The sequence below is a fragment of the Artemia franciscana genome, chromosome 2, assembly GCF_032884065.1.
Source record: "Artemia franciscana chromosome 2, ASM3288406v1, whole genome shotgun sequence".
Lineage (NCBI taxonomy): Eukaryota > Metazoa > Arthropoda > Branchiopoda > Anostraca > Artemiidae > Artemia > Artemia franciscana.
Genome location: NC_088864.1, coordinates 19,263,638 through 19,281,791, shown reverse-complemented (window position 1 = coordinate 19,281,791; position 18,154 = coordinate 19,263,638). Strand labels below are relative to the sequence as shown.

Below are 18,154 nucleotides of genomic sequence, written 5' to 3'. Positions count from 1 at the left end.
AAAGTTCTTTACGTAAGCTAATTTATAAGTTACGTATATCTTTTACTTATTAAAAGATTCGTAAAAAGTTAAAAGTTCTAGTTGCCTTTTTAATTAACCGAAAATCGGAGGGCAACTAGGCTTCCTCCCCTGCTCTTTTTTTCTCAAAATCAATCGATCAAAATTATGAGAAAGCCATTTAGCCAAAAAAATAAATATACAAATTTTGTTTTAATTATTCCTCTGCGGAGAGCCGAAATCAAAACATGCATTGATTCAAAAACGTTCAGAAATTAATTTAAAAAAAACAAGTTTTTTAAAAGAAAGTAAGGAGCGACATTAAAACTTAAAACGAACAGAAAATACTCCGTATATGAAAGGGGCTTTTCCTTCTCAACGCCCCGCTCTTTACGTTAAAGTTTTTTACTGTTTTAAAATGTAGAGTTAAGATAAAGAGTCAAACTTTAGCGTAAAGAGCGGGGCGTTGAGAAGGAAAAGCCCCTTTCATATACGGAGTAATTTCTGTTCGTTTTAAGTTTTAATCGTCGCTCCTTACTTTCATTTAAAAAACTTGTTTTTTTTTATTTAATTAACTATAGGTACTACAAAATGGAAATCTTTACTTATAACTAGAATAACAGCACCCCTATATACCCGAGGCTCCTGTTTTGGAGACCAGTAGACTACATTTGGAGGCTAAATTTTTACCGATGTTGGTTGACATTTATTCATATTTCTAGGGCTTGATACGATAATAGTTGCATACGGCCCTGATACTTATGGGAGAGAGGGGGATGAAAATCTTAAAAAATGCATTTGTGCCTACTATTAACGTATTTACCCGGCGGCGGGGGGGGGGTAGTACGGAAAAATATAAAGAGAGAGGTTGATTTTCTATTGGCAGACTATTTTTCCGAAATTGTTCTATTCATCTTGTGCACTTCAAAATTTTAAACTGTTACTCTTAAATTCTCATCCCGGACTTTGTCAGAGTTGTGACTATTTGGAAGGAAATTATTCTTCCAAACCTCCAGAGGGGAAGTTTGTGTTCGATTTAGGTTTTATATAAGTTTCAGGCCAATCGGAAAATTTGGCCTCTTTTCGAGCCCCCTTTGTTAGAGTAGTGACCAATCCTTTGAATAATTTTTTTGCATTAGTCTCCTTGACTCAAGGACTTATGGCTGTAAGTTTAAATTAATCACGGAAAAGTATTTTAAGCTTGTTTTGGACCCCTAATTCCTCCTTTTTCCCACAGCAAAATATTAACGATCTTTTTGACCAGGAAATAATTCTGAAAGTTTCACGCTAATGGACTCCCAAGATCAAGCCCCCCCCTTTTCCACAATAAAAAATATGTGTAAAGAATTGACAATTAGCGTAATTTACGGTACTTATTCCAGGGTCTCTAGTGCTTATGTCTTTCTTGAATGCAAATTGTTTGGTATTTTCAACTATTTTGAACAAAATTGGCCCCTCAAAATGTTGATCAGATGTCCTAAGGGGTTACAAAAGGACTATATATGTAAAAAGGTTCTAGGACTAGGGTTGGTCGCTTTCCAATCACTTATGATTTTTAAAAAAGGCACTAGAACTCTCAATTTCCAAAAAATGAGCATCCTGGCAAATAGCAATTATATTAAATCTTTGTTCGCTTCTTTCATTGTTGATCAAATATTTAATTGTTTGCAGTTTTGAATTAGTATGTTTAGTTAATGTCATTGAATAACCCCATTTGCCCTTCCAAGATTCGTTGACGGTCCCGGGTAAGTGAAATGCGTGTACTGTTTTAATAATAAATGTATCTATATATTTATCTGTCTAGTAAATTGTCTTACTTCATTGTGTTTGATTCTGTAATTTTTTTCTAAATTTAGATCTTGCAATGCCGACAGGAGGGGCTCTTCTTCCATTTGCACCTGGTGCTCAAGGAGGTTCAACCGCAGCTGGTCAAGGTTTGGATCCCTTCTGTTTTGCTTTCATTTTCTCTGTTGTAAAAAAAAAGGAAAATTCCTTTTAATAGAGGGCTAAAATAGAAAAAAGTAACTAATATTTGGACCCGATAATTCGAGTTGGTCTTTAGTGCCTAAAGAAAATAATATAAAGTATAAAACTTACGCGATAAAAACAAATATTTACAAATTACAAGATAAACAACTTGCCGTACCGCAGCTCATAGATTGCTAATATCAATATTAACAAACAAAATTAATAATTATCATAAGTATTTAAATATTCAAATCTTAGCAGTCATTCTTTATTGATCTTCGTTTTGCTTAAAACTAATCTTTTGAAAAGAAATCGCTGTATAAAGCGCCATTTTTAAATAAAAAAGAGTTTATATTATTAGTTAATTATTTATTATTGAAACAACTATAATTATTTAAATTGCAATAATATAAGATAATTATTGCATTTAATGATAAATTAATTGTAGGCTTTAGATTATTTAAATCTTAGCTTTCATCCTATATTAAGACTAGTCGTGCTTTCAATTAATATTTTGAAAAGAAATTGCTGTCCATAGTGCCAATTTCAATTAAAGAAAATATTGGATCAAAATAAAATGTATTATTTTGCATCTTCATATGCTGGTTGATATGATAACCATATCTTTTAAAAAGATGTTTCTCTGGTATATTAAGACGGCTGAATATCTACACCAATTTAAGAAAAGGTTACAGAATTGGGAGGGTAGGAAGAGGAACCATAGTTCGTGTCGTCTTTTGTTATTTTTTTATTTTTTATTAGAATTATTTAGTTAAATTTATGGATAGTAATTGTTGTAGCCGTCCGTCCTCAGAGCTTTGTTTCTTCTTGGACGGCTGGCTACTTGATAAATGATTGATTGATGTATTGTTTTTTTTTAATAAAGTTTATTCCAATCCAATATGATGTCATATTTAAGAGACTGTGCTACCTGATTCCCTAAGCGCAATCCTTATAATGTCATAAAGTCGTCATCAGACTGTTCCTTGTATTATAAATAAACAAAAAGAAGGAGTGATTGCTCTAATGGTTTTAAATATCAGTTCTCGTAGAATATTGAAGTCTAAAAAGCAAAAACGACAAAAATATATTTTCTTAAAGAAATCCAAAATTTTTTACATCATCACGGCAGAAGAACCGAAATAATCATCCAGGTTTTTGAGAATTATATTGAATGCACATCTAAAATTCTTTTAGCATCCTTCACTTTTCTTGTAAACTTTTTCACTTTTCTTGTTCACTTTTCTTGAAACTTCTGTATATTTTATGCAGAACCATTTATTGTAAAGAATTGAATATACAATGGCAGCTCCTCAAAATACTACTACTACGGCTAACAACTCACTCCAATACCGAGCCGCCTGAGGCGAATATAGCTACGCATGGTCCTCCTCCATCCCAATCTATAAAACGCCTTCTTTTTTACACCCTCCCAGGAAGTTGCTATTCCTTTATATCTTCCCTTATGACATCCTTCCACCCAACCGAAGACTAACTACTTTTTGTTTGGCCCTGGACGGTTGGCCGAAAGCACAATCTTTGGAATTCGTCATCTGTAGAACTTGCCTTACCCTTCTCAACATTTCTTTCATTATAACCCTAGAAAGCATGATTGAACCACACTTTTTGGACAGCTTACTGTTTGAGATTCGGTCAGATAGTGTGGTACCCAAAACAGTCAATAGGCAATTTCTCTGGAAAATATTTAGCAAATCTTCCTCCCTTCTTTGGGGAGTCCATGCTGCAGAACCAGACTTCACCACTGTCATCACCGTAGCCAGAGCCATTCCCATGGTTGGTGGTTTCCAGGGAAATTTTAATTACCGCCCTCCCAACTCCAATATAAGCGAGACAGGCCGAATCGAAGTAAAAAAAAAATTGGATTACAGCGGGGAATTTCCCAGACAGTGCCCCCCTCCCCCAAGCTGCGGTGCTCGGGGCAGGAAAGGAGAGCTCCATTAACCCAAAAATGAGCATAAATAAAGCCAATAACCTTCCAAACGAACAGAAATTATAGTGAATAACCGTGTCAGACTCAAAACGAGCAGAAATTAACATGAGTAGGGCTCGCAACTCCCACGTCTTCTCAAGACCAGAACATAATTTGTACTTTTCTTCAGTTAACTTCTTGGCTTTTTTAGTTTCTTCGCGTAAGTATGAAAAAAAAACTCTTTGTACGGTTTTTATTGCGTATATTTTTAATACATAAAAACGTATATATGTAATACTAGTTAAAATAACCTAACTTGTGATATTTCCCTTTACTTGTAGAATTGTCTAGAACCAGCGCTCTACTGAAAATATAGCTTCATTAAGTTTTTAGATCTGCAGCCCACAAAGGGACTTTCTGTTCCAAATCCTGCTTTGTCGCGTCAATTTTGGGTTTCTGAAAAGCGATAATTTTCTAGAATTCTACAAATATTCAGAACTATCATGAGTCAGATTATTTGAACCAGTTTTGCTGATATGTGTTGCATGAGCTGCGAAGCAATGAGTTTTGTTCGCTTTAAGTTTCATTGTAGGAGAAACTCTATCACACTTCATGCATACTAGACAAAGATGGTTTTTGAAGGGAGAAAAAACGCCCAAAAAAGGAAGGATCGAGCACGCTACCCATTCTGTAGGATGGGACGGCGGACTCTAAAAAAAGGGTTTTGACCAATACAGTGGTGGCGGTGGCATGACAACATTTTGTAGTGACACTAGATGACGTAATGTATTTTTTTTTTCAAAAGTGTTGACATTTAGCCTTGTTTCTTGACAGATCAGGAACTTAATATCCAACCCTTTGTGCATCTATCTAATTTTTAGCCTCTCACAGTTTCTTTATTATTTGTCTGATTTATAGAAAAGAATAATAATAATAATAAAAAAAAATGCTTTTTCACAGGAAATGTGCCTGGTGGCACTGTTGCAGCTAGAAAACCTCCTGTAATGCCAAAACCAGCTTGGCATCCTCCTTGGAAACTATACCGCGTCATCTCAGGTCACCATGGATGGGTACGGTGCATCTCTGTGGATCCAACGAATCAATGGTTTGCTACTGGATCGAATGACCGATTAATTAAAGTAAAATAGTTTGTTTTTCTTTTCTTTTTTAGATCTAAAGGGATGACTGTGTAGATATAACGGCATCGAGAATTCTATTCCTCTTTTATGAGTTTCTTAATTACTTGTCTTCACTTTAAAACTTTTTATATGGTTTGCTTCTACATTAACTGATAAATATCTCTGTGGATCCAACGAATCAAGGGTTTGCTACTGGATCAAATGACCGATTAATTAAAGTAAAATAGTCTGTTTGTTTTTATTTTTTTATTTAGATTAAAAGGTATGACTGCGTAGATATAACGGCGTCGAAAATTATATTTCTCTTTTACGAGTTTCTTAACTGCTTGTCTTCACTTTAAAACTGTTTATATTGTTTGCTTCTACATTAACTGATAAATATCATGTAACTTGAGTGTACAGTTTGCCAAAGCACTTGTTCAGGGGGACCCCCCCTTAAATTCTATCTTTTCTAAAAATTTATGAGCACATCTTATTCAAACAGCCAAATAAAATTTATTTTGTATTATTCTTTTTTTTCATTGTTACGTACCTGATTTAGCCGAAGGTGTTTTGTGTGTAAAAGAAACAAGTACCAGGAAAATTGGTTAAATTGTTGCGCCGATTGCTTAAACAGTAGCCTGCGCATTTTCTTCTTTTTTTTGACACCTGACATAAAGTTTGTGGACTTAAAGGAAATGTCGATAGTGAATGAACTTGTTAATCTTTAGTAACGCCTTAGAGTGGGGGAGGATAACAGAAATTAATATATAATGCTGAGTAGCAAAACATATTATGAACAAAAGAAGCAAGAATAATTGTTTTAAAACAGGGGAATTTCTTGTTTTTGAGTTCTAGATAAAGCTAGATAAATTAGCTTTGTCTTTGTGTGGAAATTTGTATAGATGAGAGGAATCTCACAAATATATTTTCCCAAGCTATAAGCGATTAAAACAGAGAAAATGGGAAGTAGCTTCATAAAAATAAAATCTTTAGCCTGGCTTTAACTCTTCAACGTGATTAATTCAGCCTGGTTCAACCTGGGTTTAATTAGATATCTACTTTAGAATTTGACTAACCTGAACAAGAACAGACAAATATATCATAGGCAGCACAATAGCACTGCCTATGTGCAATAGGACTTTGATATGACTTCAATGTATTTTTTCACCCTCTCTTTTGATCAGGTGTCATTTTTCGAAAGTAATTGGAGAGCAACTAGCCCTCCTTTCACGTCCTTATTAGCTACCTGCAAGTTAGCAATTTTTATGCGTAGGCTTTACTATTCGCAAAAGGGGTATGGGTGTCTGAAAAGACCAAGACTATTAAATTGAAACTCACGAAATGTCCAATAGTAACCTGGGGTAACCATAAATTTCCTCAATAGTAACCAGAACTGTAATAGATATACCAAAGGAACCAACTTTTGATGCTAATTCAAAATATACGAAATTCGTGAAGTTTACTGCTACCCATTAACAGTTACGAGCCTGAGAAAATTTGCCTTATTTTGAAAAAGGGAGGAGACAACTAAAAAATCAAGTTACCTAAGTGAAGATCACACCATGAGATTCAGTATATCCGAGAACCCTACTATAGATGTTTCAAGCTCCTATATACAAAAATGTGGAATTTCGAATTTTTTGCCTGAAGCGAAATCACGGATGCGTGTTTATTTGTTTAGTTTTTTTTTGTTGTTTTTTTCCTTAGGGATGATTGTATCGAACCAGTCATCCTAAAAAATCGGAAGAGGTCTCATTTGATCGCAAATCAAAAGTTCTAGTGCCCTTTTTAAGTGACCAAAAATGTTGGGGGCAGCTAGCCCCCATTTTTGGACATTTATGTCCAAAATTTCGAAGGGGAATGTTGAACTAAATCAACTGACATGACTATGTGCATCCTTGTTTTCAAATGGGTTTATCTGTAATATCTCAAGAACGGCTAAAAGTATTAAATTGAAACTTTAAGAGCATTTTGAATTGAAGTGAAAAGTGATGTTGAGCGGGTGTTTGAACTAATTTTTTTCTTTGTGCGACATCATCACTTATCCATTTTTGAGTCAAAAGAGCATTTCTCTCCCTTTTATATTGGTAGCGCACTTAAAGTTGTAAATTCATCTGTCGTTCTATCCACTATTACTTAATTAACTAAATAAAAAAGTAAGAATATAAAAAAGTACAACTTACTTTCTCACAGATATGGGACCTTGCAAGTGGTGTCTGTAAACTGTCGTTGACTGGTCATATCAGCGCCGTAAGAGGCTTAGCAGTGAGTGACCGTCATCCTTATTTATTCAGTTGTGGCGAAGACAAGCAGGTTAAATGCTGGGACTTGGAACAGAATAAGGTGAATTTTACTTATATTAGTTTCTAATTAAGTAGACAATAAATTGTTCACAAATATTATATAGTATTTTTTACACTGAATTCTTTCGGAGGCTTTTTTGATACTGAATCATAGGCTGCGCAATAGCGCTGCATAAGTAAGGAGCGATGTGGAAATAATGTATTTTTTTTGGGGGGGGGGGGGGTAGACCAGGGCACTTCGTATCGAAGGAGTTGTCGTAGAAACTTTGAAAAGGGCTCATTCGGTTGAAAATTGAAAAGGCTAGTGCCATTTTTAATAGTCGAACGTGATTGTTGGGTAACTAACAACCCTCTGACGTTCACCATTCCCCCAAATACATCAGTTTTGAGATAGCCATTTTGTTCAACGAGTTGAAAGATCCGGAAATTATATCTTTGAAGATGACACCCCCCCTCCACAGCCCTCAGCGCAATGGTTATAACATTTGCCCCAAGGGCATATAAGGTTTTTATGGAAAGGATGGTCGTATAAACTCTTGAGGGGGCTCATTGGATTGAAAAATGGGATGTTCTAGTTCCCTCTTTAAGAGCCTAAGTGATCTAGTGACCCTCCCTAGTTCGTATTTTACAAAAATGAATCCCGTAAAAATTTTGAGCCAGCCATTTGTTCAAAAATAGTCCAAAGATCATATAATAAGGTCCTTGGGGCGGAAAGAATCCCCCAGAGTCTGGGGGTAAGGGTTGTAAGCTATGCCCCAGGGGTTTAGAAGGTTTTTATCGAAGGGGTGGTCATGTGAACTTTACAAGAGGCTCATTTGATTCGAAATATATAGTTTAGTTCCCTTTTAAGATTTTAACAAAATGGAGAGCGACTGGCCCCTCCCTGACATCTTCTTTTCCCAAACCGAATTCAATAGAAATTGTGAGATAGCCATTGTGTTACCAATATTCCAAAAATCATATAAAAATGTCCTTAGGGTGGACACAATCCCGCTGAGCCAATGGGCAAGGGTTTTAAGTTATGTCCAGGGCATAGAAGGTTTCTATGGAACGGGTAGTTATATAATCTTTGGATTGGATGGAGCTCGTTTGATTGGAAGTCGGAAATGGAGGAACGTCAGCCCCCCCCCCCCCCAAGACTATCTCTCCCCTAAACATATTCGATCGGAATTTTAATAGAGCTATTTTGTTCAGCATTGTTGAAAAGTCCAGTAATTATGTCTTTGGGGATGTCGACCTCCTCACAGTCTTCAGGGCAAGGACTGTAAGTTAGGCAATTCGTTCATTGTTTACACATAGTATATGTTATTGAGGAAGGTATGCATGTTTGAACACATTATGTGTGTATGGATTGTCAAATATAATTTGTAAAATTCGGGAAACGTTAAGGGAGATAATCAAAAAGGCAATATTTGCATGCTAACAATGCTAGTACAACTACTACCACACTAATCCATTTACAGTATTAAGGAGAAATTTGAACTAAGTCAAAAGACGCTATGTGCATGCACATTGTCAAAATAGTGTATCTCAAGAATTGATTTGGGTATTAAGTTAGAACTTTCAGAGAATACGTAAAGGGGAGGTCATCTGACGAAAAGGCAATTTGTGCACACTACTGCTAATACTATTGTTGCTGCTACATTTACTACTGCTACTTCTATTGCAACAGGGCTAAGAGCATTGACATGAAAATTTCAAGAAGTATATGAAGCTACAGGTTATCAAAAGGATATATCAGTAATATCATAGCAATGACTAGTCGTATTTAGTTGAAAATACCAGGACTTGATGAGAGGGATGTTCAAATGACCAAAAGGCAATGGGTTAATGCTACTGCTGCTAGTAGCATTACCGCTATTCAATACTATTACTAGTAATATCAATGCTACTACTGTGACTACTATTGCAACTGTACCTAAGCGCATGAAGGTGAAATTTTCAATAAGACTTGAGGGAGGAAGATAAAATGAATCAAAAAACGCCCTCTGTATGCAGGTTGTCAAAGAGGTGTTAGGAACAGTTTGGTGTGTGAAGTTGAAACTAACAGTGCTTGTTGTGAGGGATGTTGAACTAACCAAAAGAAAATATTGCATCCTAGTGCTACTGCTTCTACTCATACTGCTGCTATTATTACTACTGCTATTAAAACTAAGGATAATGAAGGCGAAAAGTTCGGGATATATAGAAACTGTACGGAACTAAATTGAAACACACTCTGCCTACACAAGATGTCAATGGGACGTATCAGAAATGCTTCAGGAATGGTTGATGGTATATATTAAGCTGAAACTTCTATCCTAACTTCTAAACTTCTATCCTAGTGCTACTGCTTCTACTCATACTGCTGCTACTATTACTACTGCTATTAAAAATAGGTTAATGAAGGCGAAAAGTTTGGGATATATAGAAGCTGTACGGAACTAAATCGAAACACACTCTGCCTACACAAGATGTCAATGGGACGCATCAGAAATGCTTCAGGAATGGTTGATGGTATATATTAAGCTGAAACTTTCAGCGTGTGTTTAAGAGGATGTTGAAGAAACAAAGTTGCTGTCCGTGTGCTGGTGCTAATGCTGCTACAACTATTGCTACTGTGTAAGTTAAGGATATTAGGGTGAAGCTTTTAAGGAATATTTAGGCGGATGTTGAACTAATTCAAAACAAACAATGAGTATGTTTACTTTCAAAACGGTGACAAAGCAATATCTGAAGAACAACTTATAATATTAATTTATACCTTTAAGGGTAAGCTATGGGGATTTTGCACCAACCAGAACGTGCTATATGTATACTTTCAATGCTACCACTACAGTTAATGTAACTAACGACGCTAAAGGTATTATTATGAAACTTTTAGAGAACATTTACGAGTTTCAATTATAGAAAAAAACTGTATTCATGCAGGTTTTCAAAAGGACATGTAAGCAATGTCATAGGCAGCATCACTCTATTATAGCTGAAAATATCATTGAAACTTTTTAACGAGCTAATTTAAATAAAAATTAGAAGTTCTGGTGCATTTTAAACGTAACAAGAGATTGAAGGGCAAGCAGCCCTTCTCTCAAGCCCATCCATTTTCCCAACGCATTCAGTCAAAATTTTGAGGCAGCCCTTTTGTTCAGCATAGTAGAACGGTCCAGCAACTATTATATTAGGATATTAGGTATGTCAACCCCCCATAATTATGCAATTGGCTCATTATGCTTTAAAAACAATATTGTTTTAAAATAAATCACAAGGTTGTCAATAGTTGCTTATGGTTGTCAATAGGATACCTCAGCAATATATCGAGAACGACGGGGGTATTAAGTTGAAACTTTTGAGGATCCTACTTCTGCTCTCATCATTCAAATGAATAAAAAGAGTGTAAGTGTATCCAGATTGTCAAAGAGCATAGATAGAATCTTTTGGGAATGATATTATGTTTTATTTTTCAGGTCAACTTCAGGAGTTACAAAATTAATTTAAAAATTACTGTTTGTGTCAGGAATAAAAATTGTTGAAAAAGTTTCTCCGACATACAAATAGAAATGCAAACTATGGATTCTTATAGAAAAAAAAAACTGAGAAGAAATAAAATGTTATTTTTTTCATAAAATAGACTAGGTCAGTAAAACATCAACAGAAATTAATTTAAAAAACATTTTCCACAAAACGTGTTTTGCCAAGAAAAGTTATGAGCCCCATTAAGCCAATAATAAGCAAAAATAAAGTCAAATAATCTTCCAAGCGTAAAACTACCATAAATCGCTATCAATGAATAAATGAAACTCAAAACGAGCAGAAATTACAATAACTACTCGAGTCAAACTAGAAACGAGCAAAAACTGACATGAGTATGGCCCCATGCCTTCTCAAGACCAGAACACAATTTTCGCTTTACTGAAAACTAAATATATTTGAAATTTTTCACCATCCTTACTTTCATATATGAAAAATTATCAAAACCTTAAGAAAGAAATGTCAGTATATTTCAATTAAACTGACAATCCACGCTTCTTTTTTTTTCATTAAAGCGTAAATTATGTTCTTGTCTTGAGACGGCATTGGGGTTATCAGCCCTACTAACGCTAATTTTCGTTCTTTTTGAGTTTGACTCGCCTCTTTATTGTAATTTCTGTTCGTTTCGAGTCTCTTTTATTTTGTGATTTGAGGTAGTTTTACGCTTGGAAGATTATTTGACTTAATTTTTGCTCATTCTTGGCTTAATATAGCTCTTTACTTTTCTTTGAAAAACTTGTCAAGCTTTTTTAAATTAATCACTAAGAAGAAAAAGAAAAAATACATGCAGAGGAAATAAGAATCCTTTACCTTCTCGTCTCGGAAAGTTAAAAATAGTTACCTAAAAATACACTTTCTCGTATTCTAATTTGTCTCCAATCTCCTAGGTAAAATTTACTAATCACTCTCTATCACCTAGGTGCACCTATGATGCTTCCCTTCCCCTTTTAAAGAGCTCCAACTTGTGTACATTTATGCGCGTCAGTTTTTAAAGTAGGCCTACTCTCATACTTTTTTATCTTAAATTGCTAATTTTTTAATTTCAGTATATGTATACATTTTTGGAGATTTTACGATTCTAAACGAAACTTATTGTGGAAGAATATTCGTTTTTTCATATAGCATCTTTTCAATGTTGTTGAAAAGTATAATTTCTTGACATGTCATAGGGAACGTACATCTCAGATATTTTGAGGTAAAAACTAATTTTATTATAATTGAGACTTTGGAAAAATGACAAAGTTGAATATATAGAAATACTACTAGGACCCATTTTCCAGTGTTGAAAAAGTAACATCAACATATGTAGAAAAAAATAAATACAAAACCAATTTTTAGAATTAGCCCTAACTTCAAAAAAAATTTCTCGGCCGCCATTGAGAGGGTTTTTTGTAGTTCAGGATAAGTTTTGGTTGTGCGAAGGACAAAATTAACAACAAAGAACAATGAAATCTTATGTCTTTGAAGTACAATTTTGGTATGCTTGCTTCATTTGTTAGTATAGTTTTGCTGCTTTGAGTTGAAATATGATTGTAATTGGTTTGAAAACCGTCTTGATTGAATTGCAGTTGGTTGGAAAAACTACTGTAAGTGATGATAACTGAATTACAATTGCTTGAAAATGACAAGTTTAATTACTTAATTGTAATTAAAAAACAAGTTTAATTACCGATTCGAGCAACCTCTCAGTTGCCAATCCCTGTTACTAAGCAAGATATTAGAGAAAATTCAGTCACTTTTAAGTCTGTTAATATTTTAAAATTGCTGTCAATAAATGAGTAATCTCATTTTTATTATCTCATTCAAGGTGATTCGTCATTACCATGGTCATTTGAGTGCATGCTATGCACTAGCCTTGCATCCAACCATTGATATATTAGTTACTGCTGGTCGGGATTCGACCGTCCGAGTTTGGGATATGCGCACTAAAGCCAATGTTCATGTTTTAACTGGGCATACAAACACTGTGGCTAGTCTGGTTTGTCAAGGAGCTGAACCACAGGTAATTGAGTTTTTTTTTGTACGACAGGGCGTCAAAAGTGATGCTTTAAAGAACACATTTTTGTTTAAAAATTCATAAATAGTGACGAAGACCACACTGTCTTTCCATCACAAACATCAAAAACAAGAAGAACAATAGAGAACTTCTCAAGACTGTGGGAAACAAATTAGAGTGAATATCTCGGCCCTATGTCCAAGGGCTGTCCTCAGCAATACAACTGTCTTGAGAAATTCCCTATTGTTCTTCTTGTTTTTGGTGTTTTTAAAAATTCCACTTAGTTGGCCAAAAATACTTGGATACAGAGGAGATGGGGGTGCTTATGGAAGTGATTATTAGGTTGCGCAATAGGAAACTGTTCAAAAATCGGGGCACAAACTTCTTGGGGATAATTGAATTTCAGAATCGATGAAGAACATTAGATTATCTTTGAGTAAACCTCAGATCAAAATGTTGTCTTATATCAGCCAAGTTGAGTTGCCTTTAGTGCCTAGTGTAAAAGCAAGGTTAGCTGAAACTGAGGAATAAAAGTCACTGCTGGGCATGCAAACACAATCTGAGCCCCTTGGAGTGAGATAGGTCCTTGAGTTCTTGCCATCAGGACATTTTCCAGAAAGCACTGTCGAATGTCAATTAGACTTATAGGGAAGATAGATTGTTGGGTGTTGCCGAATTTGGTGGAAAGTACTAACTAAGATCTAGTTATACTTAACAGGGATGAGGATCCGTTCCTCTTTGAAGGTGGGAAAGATGAAACGGCTACTAAGTTCTTGCACACAGGACATCTACCTAAAGGAACTTTCGGATTGCAACCAAACTTGTTGGAGGATTAAGATTTCGTGCTCTACTAGTGGCTTTCTCGTTTCCGGACTGATTTCCGTTCTGTTCGGTTTCCGGACAGAACGGAGAAGAAAGGTCTGAATTTTTAATAAGAGCGTGTATTAGAAAGGGCTATCAGATCGTAGTAATTTCTTTTAAAGGTAGAGCTTATTTATTGTTTTTCCTTTTTGGAAACTCACACGCGATCAGACTTCTGTGATTGAGAAGGGGGCGGGGTCCCTAAGTGCTTGTCATTAGAAATTTACCAAGAAACAAGTTTAATATCTACTAAACTCGAAGGGGTTATACCTAGTGTTCTAGGTGTATTTTTTGGGTATTCAGGACCAATATAACCTCTATGATTGCGGCAAAGTGTCCTTAAGCTCTACATGCACGGGTATGAACCAACAAGGGATGTTTCACCTCAACTGTTCCTCGTCAGAAGTGACATTTAATGTTCATGCCATGCCTCTTCAGAGCATTAGGCAGATTCAACCTCTAAGGGAGAAGAAATCTGGATCTTAAGTTTTTGTGATCAGGACACCTACAAGAAGATGAAAGGTCTAAAATCTCCCCTTACTGTGGTTCTTCTATAATTAAACGGGCTTAGTTTTTCTTCTTTTTTGTAAAAGTTTATTTTCTTAACCAATGGCTTTTTAAAGGAATATTTTTTTTTTACAATTTTGCTTCCCAGTGAAAAATAAGGTTAATTTTAGGGGTCTAGCTTGTTCAATGTATTTCCAAAGTCACGTTTCAAAAATAATTAGAAGGAATTTCTTTCCCTGAAAACCAATAATTATTTTTACTGTATTAAGCTTGTATATTATAATTTGCTTTTACTAAATCGCTATTTCTTCTTCGTATGAAAATTTTTTCGTATGATTTACAAATCTTGAAAATGAGCATTTTCAAAAGTAATGAGAAATGATTCTTGCCTTAATATAGGCACCAAAAAATGTTTCAGGTTTTTGTTAGAAAAAGACACTTGTATACCTTAGATTTTGTATGCTAGCTTGCAATTTGTCCTCCACATACAAATACTTTTATTTGGTTTACTACATCTTTTTCAGATTATCAGTGGCAGTCACGATTCAACAGTTCGACTGTGGGATTTGGCTGGGGGAAAATCAATTTGCTCCTTGACTAATCATAAGAAAAGTGTCCGCTCTGTAGTTTTGCACCCTACACAGTAAGTAAACAACCTAAAGAGTTTAGTTAAACTAGATTTTTATTTTAATTATTATCATTATGAAAAAGCAATTGTTTTTCATGGCTTTGTTTTAAGTAGGATGATGTCTAAATATTGCTCTATATATGAGCGCTAGAGTTCAATAAGCTCCAATTTTTTCTGTTCTAGATAAAAAGAAAATTCTTGATGTATTTATCTATCAGGTAAAATTAAAAAATCTTCCTGTTAGAACGTTTCTTAAAAGGTACTATTGAGCTACAGTATTTAAATCTAACGATCTTCTCATTTCAAGTATAATTTTTGGAGTAATAGGATCAACATAACCGTAATAGAATATAATAATTGCGCCTATTGATTAAGTAATGGCAATTGCTATTACTGTAATTTATGTCTAATGCTTCATTTTTTGCATTTTTTTTGGCAATATTCATTTTTGGTAATGATTTTAAACTCAAACAATCCAGACATTTATACGGCGAAGGAGTGATCCTAATATTGCTTCACTGAAAAATTGAGGCATTAAAAGCCATAGTTGCAGGTGAAACTAACGCCTTATTCTAATTACGCTTGTTTCTGAGACAGCGATTGTATAGAAGAAAGTCTTTTATGCTTCGATATGACGAGTGACTAAAATGATTTAGATTTAATGTAAATGTATATACTGTTTTAATTCTTCGAGATGGACAAATCTGGTGGAGTTGGCTTTGGTGGACGTAGTAGCATATTTCAGCTTATATAAGGGTATTCAAGAAGATATATCGAATCAAAATTTGGCTTGCCATAAACTGTCGTTAATGTTTTCTATTCTTTAAACATTGTCCTTGTGGCCTACGAACTGAATTGAATTCAGATACAACCTGGATATTCGTGAAAAGTAGCTTTTTTTCTCTCTTCTTGTGAACACATTAAGCCCTTACTCTTGCTCCTAGTAACGCTAGCTGGGTTGAAAGATAATGAGAACATGTTTCACTAGTTACTACCTAGTTAGCTGTTGTAATTTAAAAAGTGGTTTTGCAGAAGACTAGTTTTACAAGACAGTAAAAGAACAAAAAAAAATTTTTTTGCTTCTACTTTAATAAATGACCAGTTTCTTTAGTGTTGTTTTTTATTAGATGATAAAGACATAGCAATTTTAATCTCAATTATTAAAGATTTTTTTAACTATGTATTCATTCAAATGATAAAAGAAAAAATGATATATTTTTAAAAGAGTCCGAACTAAGCTGGAATTTAAATGCTATATGAGTGTTCGTAAAAAGTAGCTGTTTTCCCTCTCTTCTCATGAACGCACTAAGCCCATACCCTTGGCTCCATCATCTCTTCTGTAGCATTTGAAAAAATAACGGTTCCTGGGTTGAAAGATAATGCGAACAGATAACTACCACCTAGCTAGCTGTGGTAATTTCAAAAGCATTGTTACAAGAGACTATTTAAAGAAGACGGTGAAAAAACTAAATTTTTTGGCTTCTACTTTGATAAATAGCCAGTTCCTTTAATAATGTTTTTGTTAGGTTTTCAAAACAGCAATTTTGATCTCAATCATTAAATTTTTTCAACAATGTCTGCCAATGATAAAAAAAAAACTGTTCTCTTTTGGAGAAACCGTCATCTCTATATATCCTAAGAACCGGAAAAAACGTGAATACACATTGGACTAACAAGAGAACCGAGAATTTGGACCAGGAGTCCTTAATATTGCGGTTTGTACATTTTTTCGTGTAATTTCCTATACGGCTCATATTTTATGCCAATTTCAATAGATTTTTCAGGTTTCTTTTTCCATCGTTTAAAATTGATTCCTATGTGTGTCCTGAACCAGTGGGCTTAGTTAAATATTCTGTATTACTTAGGATACAGGTACTGTATCTGGGTATGTCAGATACGCTTTTACATTGTTATCACGTCGTAACAGAACTCAGTACCAAGTTTGAAGGAGGAAGGGGGTGGTATATTTCCCTGAGTAAAACCAACTCTAGCAATGGCCTTGCCCTCCTCTCAAATAATAAAATATTATCGGTATTTTTACATCTTGTTCCTATATATCTCTATTTTCCATATAATTTGCCTATTTCCTGCGTTTTGTTAAAGTTCCCTCTGCCCCTTGAAAAGAAATTCTACGTAAGAACCAGCCACTTAAATACTTTTGATGCAATATTTATTTCAGTTTCTTATTATCAGCAACTTGAATTTGGGATTTGGATGTTTATATTCTTTAGTCATTCTTTATTATTTGTATTCTTTAGCTCTTGCGTGAGGATAAGAAAAAAAATGTGGTTAACAAATTGAAAGCACTTGGCAATTTATTGACACTCCAGTGTTACCAGTATACCGAAAATTAAACCATAGAATTGGATCCAAGGTTCAAGATTTAACTATAGAACCATGATTGAACCACATCAACTGGTTAAAGATTGATACATGAACAGTTAGGGTATCTTGTTAGTTTACTAGCTGCATAGTTTTACTTACTAGTATGTAGGTATATCATATAAGCACGGTTAAATATATATTTACAACCACTTAAGCTGTGGCAGTGCTACTGAAGACCAATTGGTTAGGTAAATAACTAAAGATTTGATCTTTTTATATCAGGTATACTTTTGCATCGGCGTCAGCTGACAATATCAAACAATGGAAATGCCCCGATGGGAAGTTTATCCAGAACTTATCTGGGCACAATGCGATCGTCAACGCAATGGCAGTAAACCCAGATGGAGTTTTGGTATCAGGTGCTGACAATGGATCAGTGAACTTTTGGGACTGGAGGACCGGTTATAACTTCCAGAAGCATCAAGTTAGTTTTTAATTTTTATCCGTCTATCTCCTTTGAGCATTTTATTAAACGTTTTGTAAATTCAATCCACACCCCCCTTCCCCCAAGAAAAATAAGAATAAAAAATTTACCCTTCACACTGATTTCCACTCCACAAACCATCGGCAATCAGAATCATGAATAAGTTTTAATTTTCTCCAAGCCCTAATGTTTGGTCCTTTAGGTCTTATGAGGCTAAAATAAATCCCCTCCGTAAGTCCACATATTTGTTCAATGATTTCTAATTTAAACCTCGCTTCCTATTGTCTGGTTTCTGAGCTTGTTGATTAGAAGGCTAATTTTTTAGTATGAAAAATTCAATGCATTTCAAATACTGATTCCATTCTACGGTGTTTGATTTTCACCATAGTTGGTATTTAAAGGCCTTTGATGTCACTATTTGCAAATATGAGGCTAAAACAGCAATGTGAGTGTCTTAAATATAGCCCATATGTTTTATATTGGCTTCCAATGTCAAAGAAAGTTTGTATCCAAATAGTGATATTTTT

The 18,154-nt window shown here is 34.7% G+C and overlaps 1 protein-coding gene across 1 annotated transcript in view; it reads left to right on the top strand.

The window, feature by feature from the left end:
- Positions 1 to 18,154, top strand: part of LOC136038126 (pleiotropic regulator 1-like) — a 55,042-nt gene that overhangs the window by 24,930 nt on the left and 11,958 nt on the right. The window contains exons 4-9 of the mRNA XM_065721153.1: positions 1,854 to 1,931; positions 4,856 to 5,034; positions 7,210 to 7,359; positions 12,634 to 12,828; positions 14,715 to 14,833; positions 17,426 to 17,627. Of these exons, the coding sequence (XP_065577225.1) occupies positions 1,854 to 1,931; positions 4,856 to 5,034; positions 7,210 to 7,359; positions 12,634 to 12,828; positions 14,715 to 14,833; positions 17,426 to 17,627 (923 nt within the window). The remainder of the gene's footprint in view (positions 1 to 1,853; positions 1,932 to 4,855; positions 5,035 to 7,209; positions 7,360 to 12,633; positions 12,829 to 14,714; positions 14,834 to 17,425; positions 17,628 to 18,154) is intronic.